The following is a 22,296-nucleotide window of genomic DNA, read 5'->3' as shown; positions in this document are numbered from 1 at the left end:
GAGGGGGAGAGTGGAAGAAATAGAGAGGAAAACAAAGAAGGGGAGTGTCCAGACAATGTTTATCTATGTTCTGTCTCCATGTTTATCTATGTTTGTAACAACAAAATTACACATGTGAGTAAACAAATACAAAGAGTCATCACAAATGGGGAAATGTATTTTATGTCACCACTCAGTCATGGTCTTTATTGTTAACTGGAAAAATTCAGTCATCCTGATCCATCAGCATTTCAGTCCTATTGGGAAAAGGTGATAGAAACAAACAGCACTTGTTTTCATTTGAACAATTTAAAAGTGTGTGAGAGGGCAAGGGGAATGAGAAGTGAGTGCGCACATGCAGTACGCGAACATGTGGGAGTAAAGAGCCTTCTGCTTGTGTTCCCACCACTTGTACTCCTGACCAAGGCAGGAATTGAGATGCACACATAACTGAGAAAGATGAAGGGACCACATCAGCCAGAGTGGGACATCTATAATGGAAACATGTCTATCATATACCCCTGCAGTGGTATTAAGCTACAGAGTGAGAAGGTACAGGCAATTTGTCATCCATATACAAGCTGAGGATCATGCAGAAGATTTGTCTCCGGGTAGACTTTGGAGGAGCACCAACCTGATGTGATACATGGCTGTCAGCTCCACATGTGCTTCATCACAACACCGAAGGTCTGACTTCTGGCACCAAGAGTTAGCACCTGTTTCTAGTGATTCCAGGCACAACCTCCTGGTTTCCAGTAGGGTCCTAATCACACATTTGCACTTAAGCTCCTCCGCATGGTCTGAGGCAACAGAGGGGATGTCACAGCTACTATTGAAATGGCTGAAGATTGTCAACTTCTTTGGCTGAATAACAGAGATGATCCTTGAGAACCCTGTTTCATCAATATTTGCTTTGTTTCTTCCTTTATTTTGGTTGGCTCCAATTTTTATCAGGTCTGTGTAATGTTTAACATCTCTAATTAAACAGAAGATGATGAAGCAGTATAAATAACAGCGTGGGTCAGCTGAATGCAACGGGGCTTCTGATTTTGTAAGTACTACACAGACCTTTTTTTTTTTAGAGAGCTGGAAATGATGCTTTCTGCAGTAAGTGGAATTTTAATATTAGGTTAATTTCATTTGTCTGTTTGTGATTTGGTTCTGTGTGGATGTTGCAATGAAATATTAACCAAGAAGATGTGCAAGAGACCAGTGGGACCTGCTGTTCTGGGGAATATGCTTAGACTGAAATCAAACTAAAAAAACCCTTTGAAGTCCTGGTGACTTATTAAGTACTTGTTAAAAGAGAATACTGATGTAATCACCTTTCAGATGGGAAACAGCCTTCACAGTGACTCAAAATTAGTATAATCCCACTAGTGACTGAACAACCAGGTCCAATTTAAAAACTCTTCTGGTGACTTAATTTATAAAGCAACAACTGAATTGCTAAGGCCAGGCTTTCTAATTAGGACTGGGGTGAGTGTAGGGGGTAGGTGGAAGGCCACAATTTAAATTTAATTGCCCCTTTTTCTCCCATAGACAAACTAATATGTGGTCTGGAAGAGAATTATTTTCTGAATTTTTAATTTGCATAAAAATTACTTCCAGACTTAACAAAGCCTTTACAATTTCTTCAGCTTTGAAATGTTAACAAAAATATTGGTGTCAGAAATTTTATAATCTCAAAATGTTGAAATTAACATGGCTTTCATCTCTGAAAGGAAAAGTACTTGAGGAAAACTTAATGCCAATATTCAGTGTTTTCCAGGTTTTGATAGAAGTAGTTCTTTTAGATTTCTATAAAGAATTATGATACCAGGAGAAGTGTTTTAACTGATCTGTTACAGCAGAAGTTAAAAACATGCTTAATATAAGTTTGCTGAAGAAAAAAAATCCCAAACCATACTCTCTGCTTCAGAAATTCTTTAAAATTCTTTAAAATTTAGGCTAAGCTCTGTACAGACACAGGAAGTAAAATTACTTTTTTCTTTCTCACTTAAATGTCCAATATCTCAAATAAATAGAGAAAAACAGACTTTGACATGTTTAACATTAAATACTTTTGAAACTTTCACACGATATTATTTCTTCTTTTTCCCACAGTGAATAAGGGTTTTTTGGGTTTTGTTTTGGTTTTTTTTTTTTTCCTTTTTGACTATGAAAAAGAGGCAGAGTTCTGTTTAAAAGTTATCTGCAAAATATTTGAATCATATTCCCATCTAGGGGCCATACTCCAGCTTTTGTTTTAAGGAAATTCAAGTTTAGTGTTGCCACTTGTTACTGTGGGTCAGTGCAGTGGGTCCTGGATGATGTTGGGCAGAATCAGTGCACCCAGATCCTAGCAAATATGAGAACACACAGCTATCTATATGTTTGCTATGAAAAAAAGAAAGACCATCAATACAAAAATAAAACAACGGGTTAATCACCAAGAATCCTTGAATTTGGGCTGCTGTCAGAAACTCTAAATCTTGAGATAGTATATACACTCATCTTTCACATCTAGGAATGAATGTAGGACCAAGACAACTTCACCACAGACATGGGAAAATACATTCCTGAAAGAAGAAGATATAAATAGGCTGTATTGGCTGGAAACCAGAAGAGGACTCATGACAGTGGAAAAGTTCTAGAAATGTTTTCATGCTGAATATGTGAGGATAAAAATCTTATTTTCATTGATAGCTTGTTACAGTTCTGAAGAGGGTTTATATGAGATGCCTCCCCAGGACTGCAGGGAACTGAATTCAGTAAACCAGAGATTTTGTTCAAGCTCATGTGGAGAGCAGGTGGCTCATGTCAAATATATGACGTCAGCTTTAGGAGAACAAGCATAAGGAAGAAACTTGTAGTCTCCAGCTGAATTAATCTTTGATGTCCTTTGATGTCCAAATAGGATGAGTGCTTCTCTCTTCTTCTTTGACCCAGGTCCTTCCCACATCCCACGCAGGTTAACCCATGGTGATGGGTAACCACCATTTAAGAAGTTACAAACGCTCATTGCAGCTCCCCCAAAAGGCAGATTCCTTCATTCCAAACGTGCACCTCATTATCTGATGCAAACCTGCTGCTTGCCACATGTCATTGTGCCCACCTCTCTGTGCACTGCTGTCATGGCACAGGATGCTCCAGGCTTTTGCTTTGAAGTTCATGTAGTTGACCTTCTTCCATCACTTATCAGTTTTGGCCAGCAACTGGCCGTGTGAGTAAGTAACATGAGTGAAGTAAACAGGGGTGTGAATTTAACAAGCACAGGATAGTCCATGATAGCTCTCTGTCCATGTGCTGCTGCCCTGAGGAAAGTGAGGGAATTTGCTCAGTCCCAGTGAGTTGTGAGCTGCCTCACATTTCCTTACATATATCAAATTACTTTTGGGCAGGTGCTGTGGAGTATTTGATGTCTTTGAAACCCACACCCTGTCTTACCTTGTAATAACTTGTATGTTTTGATGTACCTATAGGAGACAGTGTTTTGGGAAGATAGTGTTATTGTTAACAAAGATTATTATGGACTGTAGCTTTATAGTTTCATTGCCAATGGAAAAAAAGTATTGCTTTCTCAGAGCAGTTACCATGAAGTATTATGAATTTCTTATGCCTGATATTTTAATCTATAACTTATTAGAATTCGTTAAATATATTTGACATTGTACACATGAGAATTTTAAGCCTGCTATGCATGTAGATATTTAAAGTTGAACTATGCAACATTTATGCTAACAAACTATTCATTATTTCTTACTACCAAGCACATCATTACCATCTGTTCATTTAATGACTGTTTATTTTGGACAGAATAATTTGAAAAGAAGATGAAGTGTCTCCTGTGCCTGTGTTTACTCCTTGCTGTTCTTTGTGCTGTAACCCATTGCTGCCCTGAAGACATTTGCCATGAAGTCAACAATACTAATCTGCAGGATGGAAGACAAAATTTATTAACATATAGCTGTGACAAGAAAGGCTCTAACTATGCAGATTTTGTATTTAGGTTTTACAAGCAGGCTTCATCAGAAGAAGCTGATAAAAATGTGTTCTTTTCTCCTGTGAGCATCTCCACTGCCTTTGCCATGCTGGCTGTTGGTGCTAAATCAACCACGCTCTCTCAGATTTTTGAAGGACTGGGCTTTGGCAACCTAACTGAGACTCACATAAATGATGTACATGAAAGTTTTCACAAAGTTTTGTCAGTACTGAACTGTGCTGATGTTAATACCACGTTAAATATAGGGAATGCTCTTTTTACAGCTGCTGGGTATGAACCACAGGAATCATTTTTAAAAAATACCAAAAAATTTTATGATGCAGATTTTTTCTCCAGTGATTTTCATAAACCAGAAGAAGCTACAAAGCAAATCAATAAATATGTAGAAGAGAAAACCAAGGGGAAAATTCCTGAATTAGTTGGCCATCTTGATCCAAGGACTGTTCTGGTTCTTGTTAACTATATTTACTTTAAAGGTAAGATACTTAACATAATATTTCAATAGATAGTTTTGATACAAAATAAAAATTTTAGGGAACTTCTGATGATTTATTACCAGAGTGACAATTTATGAAAGAGCTAAACTGTGCAGAACCTTTCAAGTAAAGATTAGATTCGGCCAAAAGCAGAGTATCTGATCGTTGAGAAATATGGATTTCTTGGTTTTGACTCAATTTGCTTGAGAGCTGTGGACAGAAATGTTCCACCCTAATGGATGCCTCATAGACAAGGATCCACATAGTCTCACAGGTTGAGGCCATAGTGACTAAAGATGTGTCCAAGATCTCTATGCTGACTGTACATGCCAGTCAGACTGGGTGGACTGACATCCTTGCACAGGGTCCCCAGTTTTATGGTAGATCTATTAGGTGCTCTGCATGAAAATCTAGGACATAGCATCTTGAGGGCCTGTGCTTCTGGAGCCTTGCTCAAATGTTAGGACTCCTCAATTGAAGATGAATTCTACACTAGGCTGAATGCAATCAGCTTGCATAGGGTATGCTAACAGAAAAGGCATAAGAAGGTCCTGTGACTGAATGCTTAAGTGATTGTTTTTAAATGACATGAAAGGCATTGCATAGGCTTACAGTCAAAGAAGGACTCTCAACTGGTCATCAGCCTTTGGTTGTTCTTCAGCAAGACATGACGTATGCACACGAAATATGATGAGCTTATTGCACAGCTAGAATGTTTTATTGTGCATTATGGAGGAGGTTGAAGTGATTTAGTGAGCCTCTTCTCCCATCAATATACCTCCAGTGTCCGACATTAAAGCTGGTCTTATTTAGATGAGCCATTCTTCATGATCTTCACATTTGAGTGCAACAACATCTCTTTTTCCCCATTAGCTGCCTGGGAAAAGTCTTTCGATCCTTTGCGTACATATGAGGATGATTTTTTTGTGAACCCAAATGCATCTGTTAGAGTCAACATGATGCAGCATGATGGTATCTCAAATGTTTACTATGACCAGGATCTCTCCTGTGTGGTGGTAGAGCTGCCTTACCAGGGCACTGCACGAGCGTTGCTTATTCTGCCTGATGATGGAAAGATGAAGCAAGTGGAAGATGCTCTCTCTAAGAAAACAGTTTGTAAATGGGATAGCAAACTTGTGACCAGGTAACTCCAGCATATAGATCGCTATATATGAGCACTCATCCCTCTTTTCAAGGGAAGACACCAATTTCAGAACATTTCCCTCTGGACATAATGTCCTGATTTCATAAAGGGAAGTTTTAAGCAATTCCCCAAATGAGTCAGAGCAGAGCACAATCATTAAGAAACTGCAGGCTCTGTGACCTGATAGAAGGGATCACAGCATTGTAACAGCTGCCTCAAAACTTGCCTGGCTACTTTTTGACTCCTTACCTCTTCTTTCATGGTGTTAACATGATTAATTTTCTTCACCCTGTCTTAGATTTTGTCCTCCTTTTCCCTTACTTTAGGCTTTCCACTGTCCAGCAGACCATTGTCTGCTTACTCTCTAACCCTTTAGCCAAAAAGCTCTACTAGCTGCACATGTGGCACTGGGATGAAAGAGCAACAATGAACAAATTTGTTTCTTTTCCCAAAATCAAGTAGAGAATGTAAATACAAGAAAGTGGTGTGTCTCTCAGGATGCCAAAATTGCTTAAGGAACACAAAGACTACCATCAAACAAATTTGCAATCAAAAGAATGCTTTCAAGTGTTGCTGAGTTGCATACTATCCGCCCTGGAGGCTGCAAGGGCTCACTGCTCTTCTGTTTTCTTTGATCAACAGGAGATTAAATCTGCAGTTACCAAAGTTTTCTATTAGTGGGTCTTATGATGTTAAAACCCTATTTGAGCAAATGGGCATTACTGAAGTGTTCTCAGGTAATGCTGATCTGTCTGGAATTAGTGGCAACCACAATCTCCAGGTTTCACAAGTAAGTAGACAGAGCTGCTGATGAGATGGTGGTTGGTTGTTTTGATCAGTTGTGTCTGGGATTTTTAAAGACTTTCTTTCTCTCTTTATATTACTGAAGTTGTAAGTAAAACTCACAGTGGCATGTAGGGGCTAGCTCAGTAATTGTGTTTTTTTACAGAAATAATCTGCTGGCTCACTTTTGTACTACTTTAATGCTGCTATTAAAAAGATGGATATGAAATACATAGAGAAATTGGGCAACATTTTAAATAAGTTCTTTGTACTGGAATATAATAGGTTACATGAAGTTGTGTCATTTGTAAACTACAAATGAGGAGCTCATTATGATATTTGTGTTGAATAATGTCTCAATTTTTAATCTTCCCAAAGTTTTCAGGAAATCACCAGTTTGCAGTAGCAGAATTTGACTATGTCAGTTTGAGCTATGATTTAATGCTAAAGATGCCAAATACTGCCCCATATTAGCATTTAAATAGCAGTTTTTAGTTAACCTTAAAATAAGAGAAAGTGTTGCTAGTGGAAGTCCAAACCATCTAAGAAAATAAACTAGCTTGTTCATGGGGTATTTTTATCCCACTCTACTCAGTACTGGTGAGTGCATTTCAGTGTGTCCATGCTGATTTTTGGCCCTCCTTGCTCAGTCCTGGCATATGAAATGCTCCTGTTTCAAAGTGTTGGAGATTTATCATACAATAAAGTTTCATCCACTGGATTTATTACTCCTTTCTGCTCTTAAATGTTCCATAAGAAGATAATTTACTTTATTTCTGCTTCCTGTCCCATATATAAACCACAGTGTTTTCTCTATTCTGTGCAGGCAATTCACAAGGCCTTGCTGGAAGTTGATGAGGCTGGAGCTGAAGCTGCAGGAGCCACTGCCATAATCTTTACCAGAATTTCCTCTGCTTCTTATACCATCAAATTCAACAGGCCCTTCCTTATTTTGATTTCTGACAAACAAACTGGCACCACACTTTTCATGGGGAAAATTGTTGATCCTACTAAGGAGTAATAGCTGGGTTATTTGGCACATTGATATTGGGTATGGGTTATAATGGCTACAGTGTTTGCAGTTTTGGGCGAGGTAGTGCTGCTAACTAGTCTCTCTCTGCTTGAGGGATATTCAGAAGTAAATGAGAACTTTTCTTATCAAATTAGTAAGAAATAAACATTGTAAAAAATCACCTTCAACTGACAGTTTTAAAATGTAACATTTTCCCATTCAATAATTGTATTGGGTTTGCATGACAAGGTTTTAGTAGTGGGGGCCTGTGGGGGGCCTATAGGGGTGACTTCACTAAGAAGCTGCCAGAAGCTTCCCCCATATCAGACAGAGCCACTGCCAGCTAGCTCCAAGATGGATCTGCTGCTGCTGAAGGCTGAGACAATCAGGAATGATAGTAAAACCTCTGTGGTAACACATTTGAGAAGACCATAAAGTTATTTTGCAGAAGTAATTGAGGCCAAAGAAGTTCAGAGTGAGAATAAATGACAGAAATCATTCTCCAGACGCCAAGGTCAGTGAAGAACTAGGGGAGGAGGTGCTTCAGGTGCCAAAGCAAAGATCCACCTGCAGGCTGTGGTGCAGACCATGGTGAGCAGGCTGTCACCGTGCAGCCCACGGAGATCCAGGGGAGAGCTGAGATCCACCTACAGCCCATGGAGGAGGCCCACTCAGGAGTAGGTGGATGTCCAAAAGAAGGCTGTGGCCCCATGGGAAGCCCACACTGGAGCAGACTCCTGCAGGACCTGCAGACCCATGAAGAGAGGAGCCCACTCTGGAGCAGGTTTGCTGCCTGGGCTTGTGACTGGTTGGGGACCCGTGCAGGAGCAGCCTGTGCCTGAAGGACTGTCCCCTGTGCCAGGGACCCACAAGGGAGCAGTTCGTACAGAACTGTAGTCCATGGGAAAGACTCACACTAGAGAAGTTTGTGGAGGACTGGCTCCTGTGTGAGGGACCCCACACTGGAGCAGGGAAAAGACTCCTCTCCCTGAGGAGGAAACAGCAGCAGAACCATGTGATAAACTGGCCATGAGCCTTATTGCCCTTCTCCCTGAGCTGGGGCAAAGGTGTTTTTAAGATTTGTTTTACTTCTCATTATCCTGCTCTTGTTTTAATTGGGAATAAATTCAGTTAATTTCTCCAAGTAAAATCTATTTTGCCTGTGACAGTAATCAGTTTGTGATCTTTCCCTATCCTTATCTCAACTCATGAACCTTTCATTTTGTTTTCTCCATGTTTTCCAGTTGAGGAAAGAACTGATGGAGTGACTTTAGTGGGCATTTGTCATCCAACCAGGGTAAAACCACCACAACAATTCAACTTATTCATGCACATTCCAAATTTTCCATGGAAGATAACTTTTTCTTAAGTATGTTGTTATATTTAAAAATTAATTATATCTGCTAAGGAGTTTTGTCTTGCTTTCAGTTCTGGATTACTCACCAAAAGTTTTATCCCAATAGGTAACAACTCTTGTCATTCTACTATGTCTTCTCCAGTATTCACTTGAGCTGGTCCCTACAGAGTCCTTTCCCCCTTATATCTCTCTTTGCTGCCTAGGCTGCTGTTTATCCTCAATCAGCCTGTTCTTTCTCACAGGTTCCAGCTCTTTGCCTAGGACATTCTTAAGAAATCATTGACAAAAAAAGAAAGAGAATTATCCCTGAAACAATAGACTTATTCTGATGTAGCTCTTACTGCAAGTGCCTCTTTGCACTCCACTAGGTAAGCAAAAAAACTTTGAGACAGTGACATTAGGCATAGCAGAAACAGTCAAAGAATTGTCTGGGAAAAAAGTGTCATTCATGAATAATTGATCAGCTGCGAATGATCAATAAAATGTACAATGTAATTTAAGTACATCACTTAAGAAACTACTCCAGTCTCTTTTACCATTCTATAAATCTCTCGAAAACAACAAACTTTCAGTCACTCTTGCTAACATAGCAGATATCAGTAAAATATGTCTTAAAGCTGTTAAATGAGTGCATATGGAAATTTGAAATTTCTCATATGGAAATTGTGATTCTTCGCATTCTCTCTTTATGTGCCTATTTGGGTAAAAGCTGCTTTCAAGAAATACCTAAACACTTGCTGTTGTGGGTCTGTAGATCACCCACACTTACTGCAGTGGAGCACTGGGGCTGAACTCTATAGCAAACCTTGAGGTACCATTGCACAGCTGCTGCCTCAAGGAGAGGCTAACTTTGACAGCTTCTGTCTCACTGCCCTGCTCTCATGCCACTGCATATTGATCCTGGCTATATTTTTTGCAAGTGGACTTGCGTCCCCATCTCTAGGAAGATGAGGCTTCTGAATGTACACTGCTCATTTCTACAGTGATCCTGGCAGTCTTGTTTTGGGCACTGCAAAGGTAGTGCAAGCCCCAAATCAACAGACGAGCTCCCCACCCCTGACACCTCTCTGGCCTTCTGACTTGTTCTCCCAAACTTGGCCCACCTTACACAGAGGTGCTTTACAGGGGCCCACTGGGGTTTGTAGGATTGGGTTGGTGTATGGGGAGCTGTGCTTCTGACTCGGGGGGACTTGGAGATTGCTGCTTTGAGTGGGTCCCTTTGCTCCAAGAGGCAAGAACTCAGGGGAAGCTCTGGGCTATTGCTCCTCACGAGGCAAGATGGCATCACTCAGGGGACTGGGAGAGACCGTGCCTCTGTGCAAAACTCTGCAAATCCAGAGGCTTTTTAGAGTTAAGATCGATGAGAACTTGCTGTGGTGTGAGGCAGCCTGCTCTGCAGTGCCTACACAAACTCAACAGGAGCTGGGAGCAGCTCCCGTGAGATCCCATCCAGATAAATCTGTGCACCAGGACTGATTAGAAGGTAGGATGGTGAGATTTTTATCAGAGCCACGAGATTTTTATCAGAGCCATGAGATTTTTATCAGAGTGTGGTGGCAGAAAAACAGGTTGTTGGCCTGTTGCTAAAGGGAAAGAAGTTAGGAAAAATCCCATAGTTGCTAGGACAGAGCAAAAGCTTTGGGAAATCACACACAGAGCAACTTCCTTTCCCATCTACCTCCCAAGCCTTTGGGTTTGAGATGGCAGGACAACAGTTGCATTTATAGTTTCCCTACTGGACTGTGAAAAATGGCTGCTACTAGCAGAAGTATAAAATGGGATAGATATTTCTGAATGCTGGGAGTTATCTACCGAGCTGTGGGGCATCTCTACAATTTTCCTCCAGCTGAGTGACTTCATGTTCCAGAGCAGCAGGTTGACCTGAATTGTGGCACAGACTGGGAGTACGAAGAGGGGCCATACTAAATCCTTCTGGAAGAAAGGGATGTGCAGGGGACAGGAAACTAATACATCTTGTGCCAAACATACACCAAAACCAGAAAAATGCCTACAATTCACAGTATGAAGGTCTCTAGAGACTGGGCACTGAACATACCTCGCTGATGTTACTCTCAGCACAGTTCTGATAATATTCTTTAGGATCTTGACAATTCTGGAAAGCTTTTGTAGGGAGATGGAGTATTTTTTCCTAATTCCAAGTAAATCTGTCTTGGTCTACTTTGCATCATTTATCCTTGCAGCTTTCTTTGGTTTTAATATGTGATAGGAAACCCTCTTCATTCTATTAGTGTTATTAAAGGTAGACAAAAAAAGGATTCTTGTCACACTGTGACACTAAATAATTCACACATGGATGTTAGATGCGAAAGAGGAGAGAAAAGAACTAAAAGAGCAAACTTTATTTTCTGACTTTACTATATATGGAATACTAAAAGTGATAGTGGATTGGAGGGTGAAATTGCTACCTCTCCAATGACACTGGTTAAACTAACAGTCTATCAGTTCTCTCTACTTACAAAGACAAATGTAAAACAATCATTGTTTATATGAACAGTGTTAGAAAATTCAGTAGAAATATGTAAATATCAGAAGGCATAAAAAACTTTTAAAGAAACTTTAAAACTTTCAAAAAAAAACAAAACAACTGATTCTGATAGACATAAATAACTAAAATTTTCCTTTAGGGACTGTGTATTTAATCTGTGGTAAACATGTGTTTTACAATGCCTCTCATTCATCTGGAGTTGTTTTTATTCCTCTACAATTCCCACTCATGCATTCTTTCAGCCTCTGGAGCAGCTGAATCCAAATTATGGCCTGAAAGAAAACTGACCTTCTTTATAAACTAAAGGTTGTAACCTTTATAACCTAATCCACCTGACTTCCTGCAGTGACAGTCAGCAGAAGAGGATAATACAACTTAGAGTGAAGCATGTGACCACCTCTCATAAACATCCAACATAAATGGCCTGCTGTGGGTCTGGGAGCCATGATCTGATACACTTATGGGAAGTTATGAGGAAAAGGATGTACCTAGAGAGAGTTTAACTCAGCTGAGAACCCCTGTGAGGGAAGATAGACCCACAGGGCTGGGTGCCTGGAAGGCAGCCTAGCTGTGCCCCAGCAGACCCGAGTGCCAAACTTATCCTGGCAGCCATGTGGGAGACTGTAAGTTTGTTCTGTCTGACCTTGTTTATGGTCCAGTGGGACACTGCTTTATGACAGGATATCTTCTGTCAGTAACACTCTGTTTGCTTTGCCTCATGGCAGAGTCCATGTAGATTATTGTTACAAGAGATGAAGCAGTGGAATTGCAGGGCCACTGCAGTGTGTGTTCCTTTCAGCTGTAAGGAGAGGTGCTGACAACACCAAAAGGCACAGAGCATTTGGATAGCACCAGTTGCTCACATAAACTCTGCTGTTCATATGATACCAGTACTTTGGACTTTGGACAATTTGAGCCTCAGCCCTGGTATCTGGAATGCCTTGAATGAGCACATCCACCCTCTCCCCACAGTCATGTTATCTGCACTGTCTGTGATCACAGCTATTATTGCAAGGAAATGAGAATTTGGACAGGTTGTAAACCAACCGTATTCTATGTTTCAGTAGATTCAGTGTAACAAAAGCTGCAGGCATTTTCCTTGTACTCACACTAATTCCAAGCAGAATATCACTAAGCTCTTAAAACCAGATTGTGATAGTTCTCAGCCAGGGTGGGTTTTGAATGGGGATTCTGAGAACCCAGCTACTCACCTTTGACATGAGTCTTGGTAGTTTAGAAGGTAGGAGAAAACCTCAAACAGTGTTAATCCCTAATCCAGCATTCAAATCATGTCTCCAAGGCACAGAGGCACTAGGATTTCCAACCACAGAAAAGGTGCAAGAGAAACACAAACATTCTTAAATGTGCATTTCACTTGAAAACTCTAAACACTCACTGCAGTAGGAGTTAGAACAAATGCAAATTATCAAGAGCAAAAAGGTGTGAAGACCACCACGGGCTGTGTATCTCTGAGTCCTGTAACACACCCTTCAAATCTTACCATCCATACTACATTCCTGGTTGGGTACTGTGCATCTGCCCTTACTTACATGGGACTGTTTTCATTAGATGTAAACACAGCATATATATGATATCATTCATTCCCTTCAAACTGCTAGCCACCAAAGGCCGATCTGGAAATATCCTTCATTAAGTTTCCAGTCCCAGGTATAACAGTGAATCCATTTTAAATAATTTGGAAATTGTACTTTACTCAGACTAACAATTTTAAAGAAAATTATCATTCATCCATTTCATGTAAATGTCCTTGATATGACTAACATCCTGGTTACACAAACTCCACTGATGTTGCTGTAAATTACTTTGGTGGTTTCTTGCAAAGAATTTCATTGATGAAAGTACAGTTCAGTTCTAGTGCTGGAGATTAATTTATTACAAGTGAATAAACCTTAATTATACTACCCTTATTTCTCTATTTCTTTGTTGCATTCAGTTTCTTTTCCATTACCATCCGGAAAATAATTCTTATTATTTATTACTTTACTAAACAAGAATGTATTCTTTATCATTGGAAAACTGTTAACAGCAATGAGATTCTCATATGGAAGGTCTGAAGAAGACTGACTGACTTGAGCAAATATCTTATTAAGGAAAAGTTACTATATTGTTCACCATGTTTCATGTCAGAAAAAAAGACCACATGGAAGATGCTCTGATGAAGGAAGAAGTTTGAAATGAAAAATCAATATAAAACAAGAATACAAAATCCTTAAGGCTGGAAAAGGCCTCCAAGATTATTGAGTCCAACCTATGTTTTATAGTCATTGTAAGATGGTTGCAGCCAGGAAAGAACCTCATAGCAGGAGAAAACATCTGTGCACAAAGGAGATGAAAGATGTAATATGTTCTAAAATGTGTATGAATGCTGTTAGGTTTGCTGCTCTTGCCGATGCAGATTCTCTAGCCATCAAAAAAGACATACCATAACTTACATAGTCAAGGGATGGTTACTAGAATTTATTTAATGTTCCTCTATCTTTCAAGTGAGAGCTGTGTCTCTTGGTAAATCTTATAGGTAAAATTTGAAGACATTTTGTGTCTCAGTGGCCCAGCCAAAAATTACCACTTCATGCCCATGCCTGTGATTGTGCTGTGTGTCATAGCCCTCACATATTCACAGTGGTTCTAAAGGGGACTGAGAAGAGGCATCTAACAGAAGCAGATCTGCTCCAGCACTTCTGTACACTTTTACATTGCCATGTTGGGAAAGATGGTGCAGCACCATGGCAGAAAGCCCATGTAGGTACATCCTAGATCCCAAAGTGTCCTGTGGAGCCATGATAATGTAAGTCATCGATGGAAATTGAATTGTGCTGACCTGCCAGGCTGTGATCTGCAGAGGCTAAGGGCAACCACGTAGTCTCGTATTTTGTCTCCATTCAAACTGGGAAAAGAGTTGCTGCACCATCTCTGATCTGTCAGAGTCCTCAAAATCCTAAAATCTCAAAGACTTGTTTAAAAAAAAGGGAAATGAGCAATAGAATCATACAATAAATTTCATTTCATTTAATATATTCATTCAGCTAGTTGATCTTCCTTCTGCTTCTTCACTGAGGCCAACAATATTAATCTGTTGTACAATAACAAATGCTAGCACTTCGCAAAGTTTAGCCCTAATACTTTCTATCTGGCTTTGGAAGCAATAAATTTTAAGTGTAATTCCAAAATACCTACATAAGAGATTTTCTCAGTGCTTGTTTAAGGCCATGTTTGCATCACAAAAATATAGAATGTAAGACTTCAATTTAAATTTAATTTAACACCAGGAGATTTCTCTGGGTAGACAATTTCATTTCAAAATAAGAACTTCTATTCTCTGGTGAACTTGTTATTCTAAAAGTTGTTTGCATAAGAAAGGCTCTTTTAGACCAAGAGAAAAAGGTTCATAGGGCAAATTCCACTATTAAAATATAATTATTTCAGTGTATTCAGCTTCCTAAATGTACCTCCCTACCAATGTGCTCTCATTCAGAGATGTTGAACACCATGTGGGGCATTTTAACATCTGATATAGTGTGAAGCTCCTGCTCAGAAACCAAATGCCTGGAACTTGCAGAGAGGGACATGTTGGCAACCAGATCTGTTTAATGAGGTTCATTTTCTGCCTTAGTTTCTCCTTCAGTGATTTTTTCATATTCAACCCTAAATATCATCCAGTGATGCCATCATGTCTTCTTTAGTACTGGATGAAAGGCGTATTGGCAGCCTGTTCTATATTATACAGAAGAGTAACCCAAGGAAATAAGATGTCTGTTTCTGACCACATGTTTCTCTTTGCAGTCAGTGCTGCTTCTCAGCAGTAGTGGTTTTATTGTATATTTTCTACAAAGCCAGGCAAAAATTCTTCCCCACTTCCCCAAATACTCAGTTACAGGTGATGACCAACAGTAATGAGCAGACAGCTTTATTGGTTGTAAATATCTTGCTAGAGTGATAATGTCATGTGTTATTCTCCTAAAAAACTTATAGACTGTTCACCGATCATACACAGTCTGCTCTGCATAAGAAAATCCCCAAAACCACCGAACATGGTGTTGAAGGTTGTGACTGAGGCATATAGTAAGGCAGAAGGAGTTTCTAAATCCAAACCCTATTTTGAAATCCTGCCAGAGAGGTTATGGCTCCAGCAGTGCCTGCAGGACAAATCAAAGAGGGCGTTCTGGCAGAGACTCTGTGATCCGTTTTGAGGGGTGCTGAGACCCAAGCAAGGGGTGGCCCTCACACCAAGTCACAGCTTCCAGCCCCAGCCATGGTATGGCTGCGGCTCTCCTGCCAAACATCCACAGCAGGAGGCCCCTCCTGGCAATCCACAAGCATGGAAGCAACAGAGATACAGTCTCTGCTCCAATCCTTCTTTTCCGCAGCTCTATCACCCAGCACTGCTAGTGTTTGTCTGGGTTGGAAAAATTGTCCAAAATATCCAGTGCCATTACTGCTTGTTGTGCATCCTCACTGGCAACTTTTATTTGAACTACTTAATGATTAACGGAGTGCTCTGATTAACTCTGTTTAATTATACTGAAGAGAAGAATGAGCAGACAATACCAGACTATAGCAATGTAAGTACCCTTTTAGTTTTCCTTTGGATCTCTTACACTTCATTTTGAGGGGGTCGTTGCCTGGGAGTGGTGCCTTTGTATATGTAAATAGGAAATATACCTCTTATGAAAAAAAATCAATACATTTCAAAAGCTAGAAAGAAGTGATACTAAAGAAGATACTTCACGTAATAAAGTATGAATTTGGTTTGGAAACAATAAAAATTACTATAGACTTTTATACCACAAAGACTAGTGATCTAGTCTTTCACCTTTGAAGAAACTATAAGAGTATTTTGTAATTTTGGTTCTAGATAGTATAATCTATGCTTATATCACATTTTTGTTTAATACAGATTAAACTCTTTAATTATTTGATGAATTGAGGACGGCTAACAGAGCTGCAGTAACCTTCATGTAGTATTGAGTACGAAGCCAAATCGTGCCAGTTTCTCTTGGGAAAAGGTCATAAGCTTCCAATTATTTACAAATTTTAAAAGAATATGCTAATATTAAAGTATTAGATAATACTTTAATAAACTTTTAAAAGTTTATTAAAAGTAAAATAAACTTTTAAAAGTTTTAAATTACCTATTTTGAAAGAGAACTAGACTATATATATATATAAATAGTGGAGGTATATTCTTTCCAGGGAACACTGGCATATATCAGAAATGTGAATTACAAGTGTGGGGGATTTTGGAGAACAGGTATGTTCTGAGAGCATCATTTTACTTTACTGGAGGACACAGTATGAACAGATTAGTTTCCATGACATGTTTTGCATGTCTATTTCTTTTGCAGAAACAGCTGAAAGCAAAATGAAGACCACTTTCTCCTTGTGCTTATTGCTGGTTGGTTTGCATACTGTTGCCCTGCGTCATCAGCATCCTCGCTACCGTAATAAGCAGGATGATGCTAAAGGTACATATTATCCAGGACATAGTTCTCAGTGGGAAGAAGCTTCTCCACTTAAGAACAAAACCTTTGTCAAACTAGTTCTCAGCAATGCTGACTTTGCATTTTCCTTTTACAAGCTGGTTGCATCTGAAGCAATGGACAAAAATATTTTCTTTTCACCCATAAGCATCTCTGCTTCCTTTGCGATGCTGGCACTTGGTGCCAAGGCTGTGACACTGACACAGATTTTGGAAGGGCTTGCCTTTAACCTTAAAAAGACTCAGGAGCAGAAAATACATAAAGTTTTTTGCCAACTTCTCCACATGCTGAACCGTTCAAATAGTGAGTTCCAGCTGAGCCTGGGCAATGCCCTTTTTATAGAAGAGACACTAAAGCCACTACAGAAGTTTTTGGATGATGTCAAGAGCTTTTATGAATCTGAAGTCTTCTCTACTGACTTTAACAACTCTGTTGGTGCTGAGAGTCAGATCAACAGTTATATTGAGGAAAAGACAAATGGGAAAATAGTTAAACTAGTGGAAAATCTTGATCCTCTGACTGCAATGGTTCTCGTTAACTATGTCTTCTTTAAAGGTAAGACACATCAAACAGTACAAAGATAGTGCTTATTATAGAGAACAAAAAGAGAAAAAAGTTAAATATTTTAAACAGAGGAAATCATGTTCAATATCTGGAAGGTATCATTATAAACCCATGTATATTTTTTTGCCAGTAAAAATATATCCTCACCTGCTTTAATGACATTTTAAATTAAATATCTTTATTGAATTTGGTTAATTTTGTCACGTGATCATAGACTCATGCTGTAGTGAAAGATGCTGTTTTCAGTGTTATCTGTCTGTAATTGTCTTTAAGCACCTAAATATATATATATATATATATATATATATATATATACAATGCTGTAACACCTGAGGTTGCAGTAACATGAAAAGAATATTTGCTCTAATGAAAGGAAGGCTGTGAAACTAGGTCCTATTTTATGCACTGTGGCCATTCCTCTTTGTATTCCACTGAATATATTTCCTTTTTGTAATAAGCCCATTGGGAGAAACCCTTCAGTACAGCACAGACAAAAGAGGAGGACTTTTTTGTGGATCAGAACACAACTGTAAAAGTCGATATGATGTATCGAAAGGGTTACTATGGAAATTACTTTGATGAAGAGCTGTCCTGTTGGCTGGTTCAGATACCTTACAATGGAGATGTTGCAGCATTATTTGTTTTGCCTGATGAAGGGAAGATGAAGCAGGTAGAAGATGCCCTCTTGAAAAGAACTGTAACTACATGGGAAAAGTCCCTCCAAGACAGGTAAGACTTTTTGCTAAGGTGAGAGGTGACCATGTTACAGATTAATTGTGTTTATCTCACCAAGACAAGACATTGAAGGACAGGTTATTTGACTGAACTCTATACACTTAATGTATAGACTTGACTCTATTATGAACTCCCCTTTTCTTAGCTGGAAAATGAAAAAGAGCTATGGCTAGTGAACAAATAGGTCATTGAGCTTGGGTTTCATCTTGGGTTAAGTTCCTGGTTCAACAAAAAATTACTTAGCACCATGATGAGGTCAACAGACCTTTGTTTCATACAAGCACTGGGAAACTATAATGGAGTAGCTGTTGGATGTTATGCTGAGGGCCTTCTGTGTAAAAGTGGATTAATTCACCATTACTGTATCTATTTCTGTGGTGTTGCATATTTGAACAGCCTTCGGTCAGCTAGCTACAATAATTTGAAAAAGCCCTCCTACCTGGCAGTAGTAGCTCTGTTTGCCACTGAGTTAGTACAGCTGTATCTTCCACCCCACTCCTCGAATCCCACTGCAGAGGCAGGAGCTAGAACTGACTTATTTTCTTCCAACCCTCCACATTAAGTAGCTAACCTGATCAGAAGTGCTATCTGAACCCTGAGAGAAGGCTGTAAGTATTTAGAAAAACAAATGTGAAGTGTCAATATACTGAAGCCATTGAGGAATATTGTCTAGATGATGATTTGTCCCTATTTGTGTTGTTTTTTACAGAAAAATACATCTGCACATTCCAAAATTTTCTATTTCTGGTACCTATGATGTGAAAAATATAGTCAAAAAAATGGGTATGGTCAATCTGTTTACTGAACAAGCTGATCTCTCAGGGATTACTGAGGAGCCTGGACTGACAGTTTCAAAAGTAAGTCAGCATGTGAAAGCAACCACAGGATTTGCCTGTTCCCAGGAACCTGACATTAATATTCCATGAAAAGCTTCTCCCAGTCTCTCAGAAGCATCACTCATTCATCAATAGCTGCCAGTCTGGAGGCAAAGAAAGCCCTGTCTTTCATAAACCTGAAGCCAAACATGCTTACAAGGGGTTAGAAAGTCATGGTTGGAGGACGAGGATGAAAACATACATATAATTAAATGTTCTTTTGGCTACTTAACAAAATTATCTAAATGTAGTGCATTAGCTTTGGTAAAATTTCCTCTAATTCTTCCTACATAGGGCAAAGGGCTGTTATCCCTGCCCTTCTAGTGTTCTCAAAAAGTTATTTTTTTCAGCTAGATGACAGGGTAAATTCACAATAATACATGAAGCTGCCAAAGACAAAATTGAATCTCGGCTAAATTACCGGGTTTCTTTGCTTCCAGATTTTCTTGGTATCAGTCATCTTGAGTACTCTTTGGCTGCCTGCAGTTTGAGGGCTACTCTCTGCACAAGCAGTGAAGGAGGATGGCTTGAGTGGGGTGATGGCTGCTGGTAGGAATGGGAGCAACTGGTGATGACCTTCCCAGAAGCTGCTACTGCTCGGTCTTGCTCCAGGCAGGGCTCCCTTTGGCTGGCAAAAATGAAGAGGGTGACAGGCTGCTCTCTTCTTGCTGAATTGTCAACTGGAGGCTGCTTTGTTTCTTGCAGGTGATCCACAGAGCCATGCTGAATGTTCATGAGAATGGCACGGAGGCAGCTGGGGCCTCAGTGAAGGAGGTTACCTGGAGATCTGGGGATTTTCCTCGCCCACCTCGAGTCAGATTCAACAGACCATTTCTCCTGCTGATTCTGGATAAGTTCACCCACACTGTCCTCTTCATTGGGAAAATTGTAAACCCTCAGAAAAATGGCTGATTGACAAAACTTATACACATCGCTGGCTCAATTCCTGTGATCCAGTGAAACACTTATGTATGCATACCACTCTGTGCTAGTGTTCATCTTTCAACCATTGTCCTTAGAAACCTAATTAATTCCTTAAAACACAAAAACTATATTTCCTTATACAAAAGTCACTACAATTTCCCACAGCTTACATCTGAATATAGCATGTAGTGTTAATGAAATACAAGTCACTTTTCACCAGTTTTATAAGAAGCCCTTTCTGATGTGTTCCTGTGGGGTATTCAGTTGGTTCAAAGTCTCCAACTGATGTAGGTATTGCTGTACAGTCACAGGGTGTGCACGTGAAAGGAGAAACAGGAAAAATGAGGTGCAGGTTGTAAGTCCTGTCTGTTTAATCCACTAACCCCTGATGAATACCCTTAGATGCAGATTTCATTTTCATGTGAATTGTCATTAATTTCTTTAAGTTTTGTAACCAAGCATGGTATGAAACTGCAGGATCAGTGACTGAAACACTGGAGGACACCACTAATGTAAAGGGCTGAGGAGTGCAGCTGTTTTAGCTTGCCTTCCTCTGTCTTCTCCTCAGCAGAAGTCTCTGCCTGGAGAAAAGAAAGCCACTTTGCTATACAGATAATTTTAATTCTACTAAGGAAGGAATGCATAGCAGAAAAAAGACTTTTGTTTTATCCTACTAATATAAAATTTTTTGCTAATGCCTTGAGATAAAAGCCTGATGGAGTAGTCCATGACATAGCACCAGTTTCCTTTTCATAGACTTGTTGTCACTGTCATTTCTTGTTTCTACTGATGCCACCTTCGGTATTCACTTTCCAGCTAGACTTGACAGATTGTGGTAGAAAAAAGGAGGAATGCAAATTATAACTCCAGAAAGTTCCCGCTTCCTCAGTAGGAACTGCAGAGCTTTCCTAGGGACTGTTAACTTGGTTAAAGCTATCATAAACACACATAAAAAATACAGAAAATATTTCAGAAGTCACTTTTCTAAAAGTTAGCAGTGGATTACTATTACAGAGTAAAAACAGGCTGGGAATTGACATTTGTACCTTTTCTTACCTTAAGGTTCCTTGAGTCCAGTGTCACTAGATAATTGCATAGTTATGAAAGAAATATAACTTCACTTACAAAGCAGTAAATATTTAAATTATTTTATTATCTTTTGCTTTAAATTTTAAATCAAATCTTCAGCACATCTTATTAAAATATAGAAAGCCAAAGAAAGCATGTAAATTATAGATTGATTAAATATTTTGTTACAGAATATTTCAAACTGGTAGAAAAAATTATAAATTATAACATTTTAGACCTTAGTTTCTTAAGATGTCTGTGAAAAATATAGCATAAAAACTGTGGTGAGTATTTCTAAAACAGAATTCTTTTTTTTTATTTGGAGATCTTTATTTTCTTTCACATTAAATCAGCATTGTCAATATGAGTAAATTGCAGCACAAGAATACCAATAAGGAATAGAAACAACATTCCATGTGTATCTGCAGACAGGTAACACTTGATATTAACTTTTAACATCCTCCTCAAAATCACATAAATCAATGACAAAAGTTTTTCACTCATAGCTATATTTAGTATGTTCTATGTTTAGTAATAAGTAGTTGGCTTTATGCCTCCAAATATATAAGGACTTGGTCTAGGTAAAATACAGATAAATTTATTCTACAAAACTTCTTGCCAAATCTCAGGACTAACTCAGGATAAATTGTCAAAGTTCAGCTTTGCAATGACAAATAACTCTGTAGGCAAATATCACGAGATTATGTTTGTTGTTCCTCATGGACCTCAGATCAATAGTCTCTGTTTGTTAGTAGGAAAAAATATCTGAGTGCTATTTTGCCAACCACACCTCACTTTGAGAAGTAACCTTGCCTCTTAACTATTTGAAAGACAAAAATGAAGCTCATTTAAGAACTGGATGACCAGAAAACATCTTGGTAAGGAACCGTCTTCAGACAGGTATAGGAACCATACATGTCTTGCCTTGGTGTTCTTTCAATTTTGGCAAAAAACAGGGCATGCCTCTCACTGCAAATGTGCAGAAAATTTGTGTCATAAATAACGAGCCCAGAAGGATTGCACAACCCCTCACAAAAATGTCAGCATTAAGGTTGTCACAAACCCACTGCAGTTATGGTTTGCTCAGGACAGTGTTTCTTCTTTCAGTCTGATTCTTTTTTGCTTCTTTTTCCATGGGTTTTTATTTCTTGGTGGCTCTCTGGCTGTGAGTACTGTGACCAAGAGCCCTCAGAGTAACCAGGGAAGGGCTTTCATCCTGGCTAGTTGAGAGCTGCTGCACTGTTGCATGCAAGTATCATGATGGGCCATTGCTGGAGGTTGGAGCTGGTGTGATGAGCCACATGAGGGACAAAGTGCTAAGGACATCTTCTAATGCAGCCTGCACTGGTGTCTACACACAGATGTGATGCAGGACTGCATGCAATCATGC

At 39.3% G+C, this 22,296-nt stretch overlaps 2 protein-coding genes across 4 annotated transcripts; both read left to right on the top strand.

The window, feature by feature from the left end:
• The first annotated feature begins 1,021 nt into the window (after window positions 1-1,021).
• LOC100232544 (serine protease inhibitor A3M) lies at window positions 1,022-8,551 on the top strand. 2 transcript variants are annotated; one of them, XM_030274913.4, is made up of 5 exons: window positions 1,022-1,086; window positions 3,778-4,440; window positions 5,314-5,584; window positions 6,227-6,374; window positions 7,194-8,551. In XM_030274913.4, exons 2-5 carry the CDS (start codon window positions 3,795-3,797, stop codon window positions 7,386-7,388), a joined length of 1,260 nt encoding a protein of 419 aa, XP_030130773.3. In that variant the 5' UTR covers window positions 1,022-1,086; window positions 3,778-3,794; the 3' UTR covers window positions 7,389-8,551. The 2 variants fall into 2 exon arrangements, with proteins under 2 accessions (XP_030130773.3, XP_072786473.1); XM_072930372.1 differs by lacking the exon at window positions 1,022-1,086 and adding an exon at window positions 2,673-3,188.
• A 7,175-nt stretch (window positions 8,552-15,726) lies between these two features.
• On the top strand, window positions 15,727-21,211 carry LOC100220049 (alpha-1-antitrypsin). 2 transcript variants are annotated; one of them, XM_030274911.4, is made up of 5 exons: window positions 15,727-15,822; window positions 16,606-17,295; window positions 17,763-18,033; window positions 18,749-18,896; window positions 19,620-21,211. In XM_030274911.4, the coding sequence occupies exons 2-5, from the start codon at window positions 16,623-16,625 to the stop codon at window positions 19,824-19,826; spliced, it is 1,299 nt and encodes a 432-aa protein (XP_030130771.3). In that variant the 5' UTR covers window positions 15,727-15,822; window positions 16,606-16,622; the 3' UTR covers window positions 19,827-21,211. The 2 variants fall into 2 exon arrangements, with proteins under 2 accessions (XP_030130771.3, XP_041572813.1); XM_041716879.2 differs by lacking the exon at window positions 15,727-15,822 and having other exon boundaries at window positions 16,578-17,295.
• Window positions 21,212-22,296: the final 1,085 nt, after the last annotated feature.

This window comes from Taeniopygia guttata, chromosome 5 (assembly GCF_048771995.1).
Source record: "Taeniopygia guttata chromosome 5, bTaeGut7.mat, whole genome shotgun sequence".
NCBI lineage: Eukaryota > Metazoa > Chordata > Aves > Passeriformes > Estrildidae > Taeniopygia > Taeniopygia guttata.
Note: the sequence above shows the minus strand (reverse complement) of the source record. Positions and strands in the feature narration are given on the sequence as shown.

Coding starts and splice junctions, on each gene's coding strand:
- LOC100232544 (XM_030274913.4), top strand. CDS start 3,795: ATGAAGTGTCTCCTGTGCCTGTGTTTACTCCTTGCTGTTCTTTGTGCT. Junction 4,441..5,313: donor TAACTATATTTACTTTAAAG/GTAAGATACTTA, acceptor TTTCCCCATTAG/CTGCCTGGGAAAAGTCTTTC. Junction 6,375..7,193: donor ACAATCTCCAGGTTTCACAA/GTAAGTAGACAG, acceptor TATTCTGTGCAG/GCAATTCACAAGGCCTTGCT.
- LOC100220049 (XM_041716879.2), top strand. CDS start 16,578: ATGTTTTGCATGTCTATTTCTTTTGCAGAAACAGCTGAAAGCAAAATG. Junction 18,034..18,748: donor GAAAAGTCCCTCCAAGACAG/GTAAGACTTTTT, acceptor TGTTTTTTACAG/AAAAATACATCTGCACATTC. Junction 18,897..19,619: donor CTGGACTGACAGTTTCAAAA/GTAAGTCAGCAT, acceptor TGTTTCTTGCAG/GTGATCCACAGAGCCATGCT.